The sequence below is a fragment of the Lontra canadensis genome, unplaced genomic scaffold (genome assembly GCF_010015895.1).
Source record: "Lontra canadensis isolate GAN:19392208 unplaced genomic scaffold, GSC_riverotter_1.0 scaffold40, whole genome shotgun sequence".
Taxonomy (NCBI): Eukaryota; Metazoa; Chordata; class Mammalia; order Carnivora; family Mustelidae; genus Lontra; species Lontra canadensis.
In genome coordinates, this window is record NW_022631034.1 from 2,404,060 (window position 1) to 2,417,829 (window position 13,770).

The 13,770-nt window shown below is 45.2% G+C and overlaps 1 protein-coding gene across 1 annotated transcript in view; it reads right to left on the reverse strand.

Annotated features, from left to right (window-relative positions):
• The window catches only part of WLS (Wnt ligand secretion mediator), a 100,609-nt gene that overhangs the window by 30,701 nt on the left and 56,138 nt on the right, over nt 1-13,770 (reverse strand). The window contains exon 3 of the mRNA XM_032870074.1: nt 3,176-3,300. Within this exon, the coding sequence (XP_032725965.1) occupies nt 3,176-3,300 (125 nt within the window). The remainder of the gene's footprint in view (nt 1-3,175; nt 3,301-13,770) is intronic.

Below are 13,770 nucleotides of genomic sequence, written 5' to 3' on the forward strand. Positions count from 1 at the left end.
CATTCACCTCATTCAGCCTCACTTTCTTCCTAAGTAAAACAAGATCTCTGGGGTTCCTTCTAATTCCCCCATCCTGGTTCTCTGGGTGTCCTCTCCTTCCCTGTTCTTACAGAGAGGGTAACACTACCACTCCATGAGACAAATCTACTGAAGTTGAACAAATCAGACACATCAGATTCTGGGATCCTGGCCTGGCCTACCTGTCTTGGAGACAAATTCACTGTATCCTGTTGGGGGCTCTTCCTTATGCACCGAGGTTCTGCCAGCATTTAGGGCATTTAGGAAGAAAGACATTTCCCCCCTCCTTCCTTTCCCCCATCCCCCTCAGCACTCCCCCAACTCCAGCATGAGACTGGCTAATTAGGACAAATTACAGCAGGTGGCAACTTGACTTTTTTTTTTTTTCTTTCGACTTCACAATCCACCAGGGACTAAAAAGCTTTAAAGCAATTTCTCATTTAATCTTCAGACTCAAGACTAAATTTCACTGCAATCAAAAAGCAGAGATTTGATGATTTATCTCCTTCACACTTTTCAAGGTTTAATATCTTTCTTGAAAGGGATCAACACATCCTAAAGATAATTAAGCAGCCATCATTAAGAAGCAGTTGCAGGCTTCTTAATGACCTCCCCCTCACTCTGCTTCTCAACGCCCTCCGGTGTCTAAGGAAGGTGAGATATGACTTTTCCCTTTTCCGAAGATGAAATTCCATATCCCAAGGCTTTATATCCTTTAACTTAGATATCCAACCAGTCTCACCTCTGAAAGATGCATTCAACTTGCAGTGACAGAAAGGTTTTAATTAATTTCCCCCGTTGCATGCAAAGGTCTGAAAATGTCAGCTATTCCTCTCCTGCTACCTCCAGTTTCTCTCTACCATTCATTCTTTCCTGCAGACTACCCCGAAACGCCTATCCCAAACAATTCCAGATAACTTTTGGCAGGGGGTGTGTGCTATAATTGACAGCCAGCAGAGGATCTAAGGCAATGACTGTTAAATTTTATCAAACATGGGCGCATGGGTGGCTCAGTCAGTTGAGCACCCAACTCTTGATTTCAGGTCAGGTCATGATCTCTGGGCTGGGAGATAGAGCCTGCATCTGGCTCCGTGCTCAGTGGGGAGTCTGCTGGAGAGTCTCTCTCCCTCTGTCCCTCCCCCCGCTCAAGTGCATGTGCATGTGCACACTCACTCTCTCTAAAATAAATAAATAAATCTTCAAATTTTATTGAACTTAAGGAGTTGAAATCCTATTAAAACACAGATTCCTTGGTCCTATGCCTTGAGATTTTGATTCAAAAAGTCTGGGGGTTGACCTGGGGAATCTGCAATTTCTACAAGCTCCCAGGTGATGCTGGCGCTGTTGGTCCTCAGACCACACTTTCCCCCTAGGAAACCTGGGGAAGGGACAGTTAATAAATAGCAGGTGACCCAGCAGGTCCTATGTATAGGGTGCATGGCTTGCCCATAAGAGTCCTGGTGGCCCACCTGGTTAACATCCCCTTTCATTCTCAAACACAACCCAGAGTGGGTATTAAATAATAAGGTCACCCTGCGGATGTTCATTATCTCACCTAATCCTTATGCAGAATCCCAAGGCAGGTATTATTATTCCATTTTGCAGATATGCAAATGAAGCTGGGACAGATTAACTACTTTTACCAAAGGCCTTACATACAATCAGTGATACAGCCCAGAATTGGAGCTAAGTGTGTTTTGCTCCAAATCCACACTTTTACCTAATGTTAACACTGTGAACCTGCCCCTTCCCACCTTACTCCTCTTCGGGGTAGGATGGACAGCTGGGGCACGGTACTCCGCAGCTTCAACATTCCACTCCTCCCATCCCACAGGGAATCCTGACTTTGCAGTGAGATGCACAAGTGAGGCCAGGAGAGAAGAGGAACTGACCTGATCAATGGAGCAGGTACTACAAAGCTGTCCAAATCCTTTAAAAGGAACTGACTTGACAATACCAAGGGACAAATGACATAATCAAGAATGTGCTTCAGTGTACTTCACACGCAAAAAATGAGACCATTTCTGCACCTGAAGGGACATCAGTGATCACCTTGCTCAGGGTGCTTCATGTCAACACCCTTGAGGGCTGTGGGTAACCAAGTGTAACAGTAACTATGGCTCCATTTCATCTTCACAGAAATTTTCACAGGTACAGGAGTCAGAATCTAGGGAAGGCGTGTGTGTGAGGACGATACTTGCCCCCAAAAAGGGCCCCTGGCTCATTGTGACCTGGTCCTTATACCATCGAACCTTACTATCCTCTGAGGGCCACTGAGTCCACCTCTGCATTTTCACTGATGAGAAATCATAAAACTAAAGACCTCTGCCAAAAAGAAAATGTCTCCCTATTTTCAATGCATGAGAGCAACCTTCCTCTCATGGGTGGTTGAACGAGTCCTTCTGAAAGAACCAGAGAAGGGAGAGCCTTAAAAATGGGTTGGAAGACCCAGGTCTCAAATGAAATTAGATTTCCTCCCTCAGGGCCTCTTTTTGTGTGTGGTGTTCACTGGGATTTTTAGTCTTTGTACCTGTACATTAACTGGCAACAAAGAGATGCCTAAGAAACAGAGAAGCAGATGGGACGCCTAGGTGGCTCAGTGGGTTAAGCCGCTGCCTTCGGCTCAGGTCATGATCTCAGGATCCTGGGATCGAGTCCCGCATCGGGCTCTCTGCTCAGTGGGGAGCCTGCTTCCCTCTCTCTCTCTCTCTCTCTCTCTCTCTCTCTCTGCCTGCCTCTGTCTACTGTGATCTCTCTCTGTCAAATAAATAAAATAAAATCTTAAAAAAAAAAAGAAAAGAAACAGAGAAGCAGATACAAGCATTGATCCAATATGAACAGATTCTCATACCTTAAAATAACTTAGCAACATTGTTCAGACACTCTCAGCCCTTAAGCAGAGAACCAAGAGTTTATTTTTACGGAGGAATTTCAGAGAAACAACGACATCACTTCAAACAGACATTCTTCCTTCCTGAGCAAGGACCTAAAAACTCTGCTTTACCCTTTCCTCTATTAAGACAAAGGATGATGACTAACCTTTGTGGGTCATGCATACCAAGAGTAAGGACTGTATCTATGAACTGTAAAGTAAATCTTCTCACGTACCTGCAACCCAAATAAAAACCCTATCAACTTAGACATCAAAGCATCCTACCTTAGGGGATGTGAAGGTACATTTCAGTTTCCGGGGCACTCGCTCATGGGCCATTTCAGTCCATTCAGCAAACATATCATCACGGTAAGCCAGGGAAACATCCATGGAGACTTCTGCATTTTCTCCTGCAAGAGAAAGGATGCACAATTCTGAAATGGCATCTGGGAAGGTATTTTGGGAAGAACTCAAAAATTCTCATAGGCTCTGCCATGGAAACCAACAAGACAAAAGAAACATAGTAGTTCCTAACAAACTCCAAATCCAAGTCTCCAAATCCGAGAACTTAAAAGTCATTGGATAAATGTTGAGGCTGGATGCTTGGTCCCTTCCATTAGCACTCTGCCAAGGAGTCAAAGAGCTTCCACTTAAACACCTCCAGAAATGGGGTCTCACTGTCTCTGAAGCAGCTCAGATGGTCAGACTGTGACTCATGGTCAGCACTTATCTTCCTGAGACTTGCAACACTGCTCCTAGGTCTGCCCATAAGAGTCCCATGGAATGTGAGATCTTTTTTCCACAAACATGCCTTATGTACTTGAAACCCATACTTTATCTGCTTGAGTCTTGTTTCCTTTCTGATAACAATTTTCCAACCACCCCTCAGAGACATGATTCAAGTAGCTGTCTTCTGAACATACTCTAGTCTCAAGACATCCTTCTTAAAATTTCTCCCAGGAAGCTCTCGAATATGGGATCTGTTACTGCTCAAAAACTCAAGACCCCTCTGCAAATTGTGGGGAAAGTTAATGTATAAGGTGAAGGGCTTTTCCAAAGTTAAAGACTTACACACAGATAAGAATCTAATAACTAGCACGTACCCGTGCAACTGAATATTCACATGTACTTCCATATCAGTAAGGACCATAAGTGGGTTTAACTCACCAGGGAACTCACTAAGGGGATTAGATGAATGAAAATCACATCTGTCCATTTTATCTGTTTTATACTGTGCTGAGCAAGTTCAACAACAGAAGACTCTTAAATGGGGCAAAAAAAGCACAGATCACATTTCCAAAATGCCTGGAGAGCCAGCTCTCACTGGGGTTAAGAGATGGCGCTTGACTCTAAGCTCCGGAACCTGAGCACCTAACACATCACATGGGGAAAAGTTAGTAACTGCTGTCTGGAAAAATAGCGCTTTCTAACCACTGGCCCAATGTGACTTGAAGCCAGTTTGACAATGTGAACCCCAAGTTGTCTGAAATCCTGAAAGAGAAAGAAAGAATGCAAGAAAGGAGGCACTTGAGGCCACTTGGATTTAGATGAAACCGTCAATGGACATCAGTGCCCCGCTACTTTATTGGTACTATTTAAATCCTCACACACACTGAATTGGCCATTCCTATTTTCCTCCTTTCCCTCCTGAAATACCACAGAAAAAACAGTAAAGGAAAACAAAGGATATTAAATCACAAGGGGGAAAAAAATGGTAACAGCATGAGGAGACCAGAGAACGCAACCATCTTTTTAAAAATGAAAAATGGATGAGGTAGGTCTTCTAACAGCCACAGAAAGGGGCACAGCCTAAATTACTACAGAAGGAATATTCTGGAAAGGTGAACCATTCTGTCCAATAGACATCCAAGGCACTCGAAATCTGAAACCACCCATGTTGCAGAAGACAGAAAACACCAGTGAGGCTTGGTGCTGGTGACAGGGTAACTGGGTCGAAGTGTGTACACAAAGTCATTGGATCCTGGTCTTGTCTACCTCTTCCCACCTCCACACAGTTTGAGGGGAGACTCTGGACTTGAGGACACCAGGCAGCACAGAGACTCAGCGTGGGAAACAGGGAAAATACGAGTCTACACATAAGAAATGGCGGGACACTCAGCTTGACAGAAGCCATGCTTTGAGTTTGTCCACTTTGAGTTTGTACGTCCTCAAGTGAAAGGGACATGCCCACTCTGAACCTAATCCCTTACTCCTACTCTAAGAATATGCTCCAAGAACTCAGGACTACCCCAGAATACCCTACCCAAACAGCCCTCAGCCTATTTTCCATGGCTTTGAAGGGCCGAGGGTCTTCCCCAGATCTGGCCTCCCAAGGTAAACTACACAACCATTTATGTACCCGTGGGCTCAGAAGTGATCAAAGGCTACTGTTAGTGGGATAGAGTCAGCGACTGAGCAAGGAGGTTTGGGTGTCCACACACATAGCACTCAAAGCTCCTTTTTGTAGGGGATGGAGCCAGGGGTGGAGAGCAAAGGGCCCATACTCCTTGGCCAGTCCCATCTTGGCCCAGAATTCCAAGGAGTCCAAGAATCCTAAATTCAAACCTGGCTTTCCAGTTCATTATGAAGGTAAAGTTGTTATAATCAGATAATAGAACTTGGCTTAATATTTTTGTTGGCCCGATTTATCACTTTTAAGTATTTAGACATACAACAGCTATGCTTTCGCAGGCATCCTTGCCCTAGGCCCCACAAACATTAGGGATGAGCATCGTTCAGAACAGGTGCCTCAGAGACAGGGAAGGTCAGGAAGACTCACCTCCTGGCCTGCTCCCAGCTTTAAGAGTTATTCCCATCTGTTAGGAATCCCTAAAGGAAAAACTGTTGTAAAACACGCCACTAAAAGCAAACAAATCTTAAACACTGCTTTCATGTATGATTACTCTGTATTTAGCCCATATGACTTCCGTGCTTTTATTTAAATTACCTCACTTAATGTTCCCAACAAACTCTATGAAGTGGGCACGGATATTTCCTTTTGATTAGTGAGCGAGCTGAGGTTCTCAGATATGAAGTAATTTGCCTGAGGTCATATTGTTGTTGGTAATAGGAGGGAGACAACTATCTTGAAATTGCCTTAAAAGACAACCATCTTTTTTACATGGCTCACAGAAGACTGGCCACCTTGTGATGAAAACAGTCCATCAAACTAATCCCAAAAGATGAATATGTATGCTCTGTGTAGACCCCCTCTCCTTCAGGCCTCACACCCATCCTGTGGGAAAGAGGTTAGTAACTGGCAGACCTGGGACTTAAACCTGGGTCTGCATCACCCCAGAACCCCACTCCCTGCTACTTCCTTTGTTGGTAGAAAACAGCAGACTTTCAAAAGAAAATTAACAGGGGCACCTGGCTGGCTTGGAAGGTAGAGCATGTGACTCTTGATCTCAGGCTTGAGCCCCACATTGAATCAAGCACATTGTGTGCAATGGGCCACTCAATTCCAACCCAGCACCCTTCACAACTTCCTACCTAAGAGAGAGAAGCAACGCTCCTCCGAGGCCATGTGCGTGGCTTGCTGTGTATCTGGAATTCTCTCATCCGAGCTTTGAGGTGAAGAGCTGCTAAAACCTACACAGCACCATTTCAGAAAACTGACTGGAGAAGCGTGACGTGGTGTGGCGTGATGTGGCGTGACAGAGCTGGAAGCCGAGGGCCAGCTGGGTTTACGTCAGGGTCCGCCCCTATGTGTGTGATCAGGGACAGGCTGGGTCTGGATGGAGCAGTAAGCTCCGTCTGTTGAGGCGGCAGCTTGTAGCTCTAGCTCACAGCCATCATGAGGCGGTACAGGTCGGTCTCACCAGACCTTCTGCTCTTGTCAATAGAAGACAGAAATGCAGACTGTTTTAAAACTCTCTCGATTTCTAAATGTCAGTAATTAATTCACTAAAAACAGAAGCTAGGCTAAAACAAAAATGAAAGTCTCTGTGCAGTTCAGCTAATAAAGTTTCAAGTGACCTGAGTCCTCCTGTGGAGGGGACCCTTTTCATACAGCCTCCACAACACCATTCTTTTTTCTTTCCATTTCACCCTCAAGTAAAGTTCTTCCTAAGCTATCTATTCTTGTGCATGAACTGTATCCCATGTTCCACCTAATCCTCACACATCATTACTTCCTGTGCAGTCTGGGGCAGGTATCCTCATTCCTAAGGTAGAGAAGTCAGGAATCGGAAAGCCCCACCTCTAGAAACATCAGAATCGAGCTTCTAGAGCTTCATGAACTGTAGTCCTATGGCTTTTTGCTGTCTTTCATGGTGTACTTAAAAAATAGACACCTCAGGGAGAAGGACAGGTTCAAGTGACCCTCTCAGCTTCTCTCGCTGGACTTTGTGATATCACCGCACTCCACTTCTCCTCCAGCCCCTCACCGGGATGGTTGTTCAGGCTCCTTACCCTGTTGGAACAGAACTTGCCTCCTAGGATTCTGTGACTATTAAGTGACCTCGTGAAAAACTGCTTAGAATGCTGCAGAAAGCATGAAGGACTGGCTACTGTTCTCATCATTTTACTAGGAAGTGAAAGTCTTATGCCTACCTTTAATTCCAAATAATTACCAGGTTTCAGGAACATGGAACTTCCCACTAGGAATCCCTATCCACCCTGGAACCCAAAACTCAGAAACAGGAAAGCATTGGGCAGAGGAACCCAGCAAAGCTGTGAAGTTAGCCACCTGAATCATTTTCCCTTCTGCCTCAAATGGACTTGGAAATAAGGTTCAGTTTAATGAGTATGTTGCAGGTAATAAAACATTATGACTCCCGGGATACTGTGTGGGCCCTCCCCCCCACACACCCCCAGAAATAATGACAGTGAAGAATCCAATTTGCACTCCCTGGGAGAATGGCAGGAAGGCCAAAGCCACCACTGGCACCTAGAGAACCCTCCCTATGAAACAAGAACACCGGCTGTACCAGTTCCATGAGGTAAAGTGCTTAAGGTTATCAATATAGGGCATTTATAGATTTGGAACACATGGTTTTTACACCAATCCCAAACCAGCAGCTTTCCTATCCTATAGGCTGTCCAAGCTTCACATTTCTCAAATGGCTCTGGAGACACATTTCGGTTTGGTGGAAAATTCACTCAGAATACTGGGAAAGGAGGTATGGAAAGGCACTGTGGTTCTTCGCATGTATTTTCCTCCTGTTACAAAGGCTGTGCTCCAACATGAGGAAATCTGCACTCCAGGCTTCTCTTCGTGCGGACTTCGACTGCAGAGTGTCACTACAGGTGGAAAGATCCATGCCTTTCTGTATTGGGAAGCAGAGACCAATCATATCTTTTGGAATCATGGAAACTTTTCAGTTAAACTGCCCTGCCCTGCATAAGAAAAGCATTTGCCAGTCGGTTTTCCAAAGACAAGTAGAAAGCCAGAGAGGACTCTGAGTAAGCCAGAAATGGTTAGGGAGACAAACAGGAAGACTCTTGGCACCCCAAGAAATCGAGGGCAGCTGCTTCCTGTTAAGAATGGACCCTGGTGGGGTGAAGCAATGAAAGATGAGGCTTCATTGAGGAAGCGATCAGGATGCTTCTCACTCAGACTTTCTGAAACAGGCATTTGCCGGCCAAGATAGTATAGTTTGTAGCCCAAAGAGATCTGTTTTGCAATGCTATCCTTACAACTTTCTGAATGAGTGACCTTGAATAAGTCTCAGTTTCCATGTTGGCAAGATGGAAATAACGGGACCTACTTCCCAAGGCTGTTGACAGGACCATTTGGTACATAACCTTCCATCCAGGTTCAGGGTGGTTGGGTAGACCGATAAACTGGAAACAAAGGGGAGAAAGGGGAGGGCAAGTTGCATTAGGAGGAAATAAAGAATTATTTTATGGTCATCAGAAACTTTTAGTTTCCCTGAGAAACCTTGGTTTTCCTAGGCCCTTGCCCTGGGGGAAAAAAATTAAAGAAATTTCAAAACGTTCACTTGCATTCCCACATTCCATAGGGGAGCTGCTAGTCACCAAGTATTGTTTGGGTAACCTCAGAAGGAGGCCGCACAGACGAGCCTCCTCCCAGCCTCCAGCAGACATATAATCTGGGGTTATTTATGCCAGCGTTCCTACCCCAATCAAAAACTCTCTGACCTGGCTTGTATTTTCTTGATGCTTTCAATTAAGGAAATAACAAAACCAACTCTGTCCTACATCCATGGTTAGGCCTGGCAAAAATGGACTCAGCTAATTACAAATTTGGCCCTGGCTGTTTTCTTAAGATGCCCTACAGGCCTGGGTGTGCACAGTTATAAAAATGAATGAGTACAATTATTTCGCAAAGCAGCCTAACAGTTTAGTTCACATTACCTCTCTCATTTTTCTTCATCACGTCAAGAGTTTGCATTTGGGAGAATTATTTTCCACGTGTAAGAAGACATTTTTCTAAGCATCATCAAAATGATCACTTGCTATATTGTGGAACACCATCTCCTAGTTGAAGTAGTAAGCAGTCTGAGATATGCAATGGGGGAAATATTCCTCAAACTGGGCCCTTTGCAAAGTGACACCTTCTTGGAAAATATCCACTTATCCCTGTGGTACCCTATTATATTACTTTTAAACGCTGTACATTGGAAAAGTAGCTGGGGACATCAACTGTTTTGTAAACAAATGGATCTGAAGTACCATAGGATAGAAAAAAGACAGCCACTGGTGGTCACCAGGTTGTAGAGTAGCTCCCGCCTCTTCTCACTTGCCATGCTTGCCCTGAGAGGTCTCACCTGTGGCCGGGATACCAATCTCCTTCTGAAGTTTCGATTTCCCTCCTGGGTTTCAGCTCTACATGCTCACTCCCCACTGGAAATCTCTACTTCCCTGGTTCAGAGAGCCAAACCACCTAAGCTGGCAAACTCTCTGCTCATCAAGTCTTGCAGATTTATTCCCCCCTCTCCCCTCACTGTTGTCACTCCTCTTGCTCAAGACCACTTCATCTCAGGCTTTAAATAACTCAACCAAATGCCCCTTTCCTATCTGTTCCTCACACTGCAGCCAGGGAGATGATTTCTAAAATAATTTCAGTGCCTTTACCTGGTCCTCCTTAAAATATTTAAAAGTTGAGACTCCTTAAATGCCCCCCCCCCAAAAAAAGCAAGTAAGCAAACAAGCAACCAGGCTAATATCTGGTCCCTGGTTGGCATCCCAGTTTCATATCTTAGGAGTTCCCCTCTATTCCTGCCACCTAGGTGGTAGGTCACCTTGAGTGTAGCTCAGCACTCTGCCTCCAGCCTTGGAATATGGGGGAGAACTTGGGCTGTGAAGAGACACTGCCTAGAACTGTAGCTCACCTTGGCCACTTTGTGCCTTTTCTACCTAGATGAGGATAAGGGTAATGTCCATCTCCTATGGTTGTGAGGATTAAATTAGATAAAGTGGGAACTGCTCACCACAGACCCAGCATACAGTAAATACTCAGCAAATGCTGACTGCTATTTTAAGGCTGCTACTCAAGGTTACCTATGGTGGCTGCACTCAAGGTCTCTGCTAACACCCCAAATTTTAAAAAGGTGTCCTCTTTGAAAGGATGAATTAGTAAAAGTTTCCTTTTCCTCTGGGCTATAGACAGTACTCTGCATCCCCACTAATACCAGACTCCTGTTCATCTTCTAGAATTCCACAAATTCACTCCCACCTTCCCTTAGTCACTAAAACTTGATGAAGTACCCCTCCTCTCACTCCCACAGTACCCTGCGCATTCAGCTCTGTAACATTTACCCTACTATGGTACAACAACCTCACTATTTCTCTCCCTACCCACCTCCCACTTAGACCGAGAGGTTCTCGAAAGCCAGGGACTGTCTCCATCCCACTCACAACTATTAGCACCCATGTCTTTACAAGATGGATATTCATGAAGCATCTGCCAAATTAACTTCATCCTTCTTTCTCCAAATCCTTCTACAACCCCAATTTTCTTCTGTTACTCCATCCCTTCTAAACCCCTCATGCGTGCTCTATAGTTTGCTCTGCTTGGGTGGCATTCATTCTTTCTCCGATGCCTGCTGTCCTTCCCCTACCCCAACACATGTACATACATGCGTGCATGTACACACACACACACACACACACACACACACACACCTCAGAAAGATGACATACCTCAAATTTGGCCCAATGTTCCCATCAGGGAACAATGTGCCTATTCCCGAGGACTGGATGGAAGGGGAGCTTTTAAGGGAATTGATCCTGAGGGAGGTCCTGTCTCCTTTCCCCCCTCTATATTATAATATGGGGTTGCACTAATATTCTGCTTGAGAGGGCTTACTGGAGCAAAGGAAACAAGAAGTAACCTCAGGGGTTAAAAATCAAAGAATTCTCTCAGTTTAAGGATTAAGCAAAGCAATAAAAGAGTTGGCCTCTGAGGTATGTATCATGCCTGTCCAAGTCTGTAGGGGTAAGAGAATAGATGAGACTACTTGTAAGAGATTCCAGAGAAGAAAAATTATACAGCATTCATTGAAGTATATAACATGTCATGTCTTCGGTAACCTACTCAAGCTTCCTTTGCCAGGTTGGAAAGCAAGTCCATGAGGAATTAAGGACCCAGAACAGCTGGTGTTGCCAAGATGAAATCAATATGCCTCTGAAACCTCTGATGCTTATGGCCCAGCCAGTCCAGATCCTTCTTTCTTCCACCTAATATTTTTAAGCATCTCCTAGTCTCCATCAACCATGGGGTAACACAGACATACAAGGCAAAGCTTGCCCTTAATTATTCACGGAAAAGTAGGGAAGGCAGGCAAAAACACAAATAAGTATAATCACATGTGGTTAGTACTACATTCGAGTACATATAAAGTATACAGTCAGCACAAAGCTGTCAAGAGCAACAGCCAGCGGGGGTGGGGTGGTCAAAGGACATAGCACAGAATACATGATCTTTTGGATCACCTCATCCATAAGAGGTGAGGCTTTAACTGTGACTCACAGGATGAGTAAGAGTTCATTAGGTAAGGAAGAGAAAGAATTGCAGGCAGAGGGAGCTAGATGTATAAAAAGTCACAGAAGCATAAAAAGTGTCCTGTAAGCAGAGAAATGGAGAAATCAACTAATTCAATATGGCGGAGAACGGGAGAAATCATGCGTGAACAGGCAGGGCTGGAGAGCAGGAAAGGTGTGATGACAAAGGGAACAAGCTTGCTCTGAATGCTGTTGCATCTTGTTTAGAGAGATGTTTAAGCAGCGAGACCTGGCAGCTGTGTGAAAGGCAGACTGGAATTTGGCAGGGACAGTAGGGTAGAGAGATCTAGAGATCACTGAGGCCCACTGCACTTTCCACGTTCTCAGCATGCTTAAGATTACTTACTCTCCTAGAAACTATCATCAGAAGGACCCTCCCTGTTTTCCAAGTAATTTGAAACTCAACAATGAACCAATCTTTGCCTAACAAAGTGGAGAAATCAGAACCATCCAAGCTGGCAAGTGTTAAAACACAGGGAAGCAAATATGGCAACTGGCTCTTTCCCATTTGACCAAAATCAACATAAATGTGGAGAGAAAACATACTTGACAGCCAAGGGAGAAACACAGAGTGAGCTTCTTTGCTTTCTCCCCAGGATGCCATCAATGCACAGAGCATTTAGAATAACTGATTTGATGGGTTACAAAAATCTACCTGCCTCCCCCCTCTCTCTGAAAGCAATTAGAGAAGAGAGCTTCATTCACACTGAATCTAAAAATAGATGATGGCAGAGTTCACGGACTGACAGCTGCATTCTCATACAGTAACCAGGAAAGGAAAGGGATGGCTAATTTAACTTAACAACTTCCAAAACAAACAGTGCAGAAGTAGTCCAGGATAAAGAGAAAACACGAAGGTCAGTTCTTCAAAGAGCTGGAAGAGGAATGGGGTCACTCTGTGGCAGTTTATTAGTCCTCCCCAAATCCTGATGAAATCAGCTAAGTATTTTGCCCAGATCTGCCCAAAGTCCCTCAGACAAGAGCACTGGCCGATGCAGCTGCTAAAGGAATCCAAGCAAGATCAGGCAGAAGGACCCCGACTTGCCCTCTTAATTTCTTCGTTCATCACGTGGACACCCACAAGCTAAGAAAATCACCATATTTTCTAGATAAGATAAATGAGCGCATCTTCCCGGCCCGACCACCATATCGAAATCACACACCCTAGCCCCGGGCAGGGAGCCAAAAAAAGTAACCCAGGAAATAAACCAGGATCCTTAAGAGGGAGAAATCAGGTGTCTAAAAGGAGTGACCATTTCTTTTCCTCTCCCGGGTCCTCAAGTGTTTTAGCCTCTCTCCTCACGCTGGCCTACCCAGGGAGGGGGTTATGGTTGGGCTTCAAAGAAACAAGGGAATGCTTGTGGGCGGGGAGCCCTGGCTCTCAGGGCTAAACATCGGAGCCCCAGCATTCCCGTGCCCCACTGCCTCCATCGCCCTGGTGACTAAGCTGTTTCAACAACTGTGTTATTGCTGGAGTCAGGCCAGTGTTCCTCACATAGAGGATTTGTTTCTCGAGGCTTCTGTGGGGAATTCAGGATCTGGGGCATTCTTTGCAGCTCAGGTCCTACCCTTGATCAACTGGCAATGGCCTTCCCCGGACTCCAGCTCCAGACAGCCATGGGACCACATTGGGCTGCCACCCAGTATCCAAGTGACGGACAGCCTTGTAGCAACACAAAGAGCAGTGAGAAGGCAATGTGTCAGAGAGAGAGAGAGACAAAAATCGAAAACCACCCTTGGCTTAACCCCAGAAGACCCCCACTGCCCCTCCCTCAATAAAAGGCACCTGCACTAACAGGATGCTTTTCCTGCTGTTCCCCTCCTGCCATCTCCCTCAGTCTCTCCTTTGAAAAAACTTATCTTTCCTTTCAGTTGTTGTCGGCAGCCCCTCTGCCTCCAAAAGCTTGCCG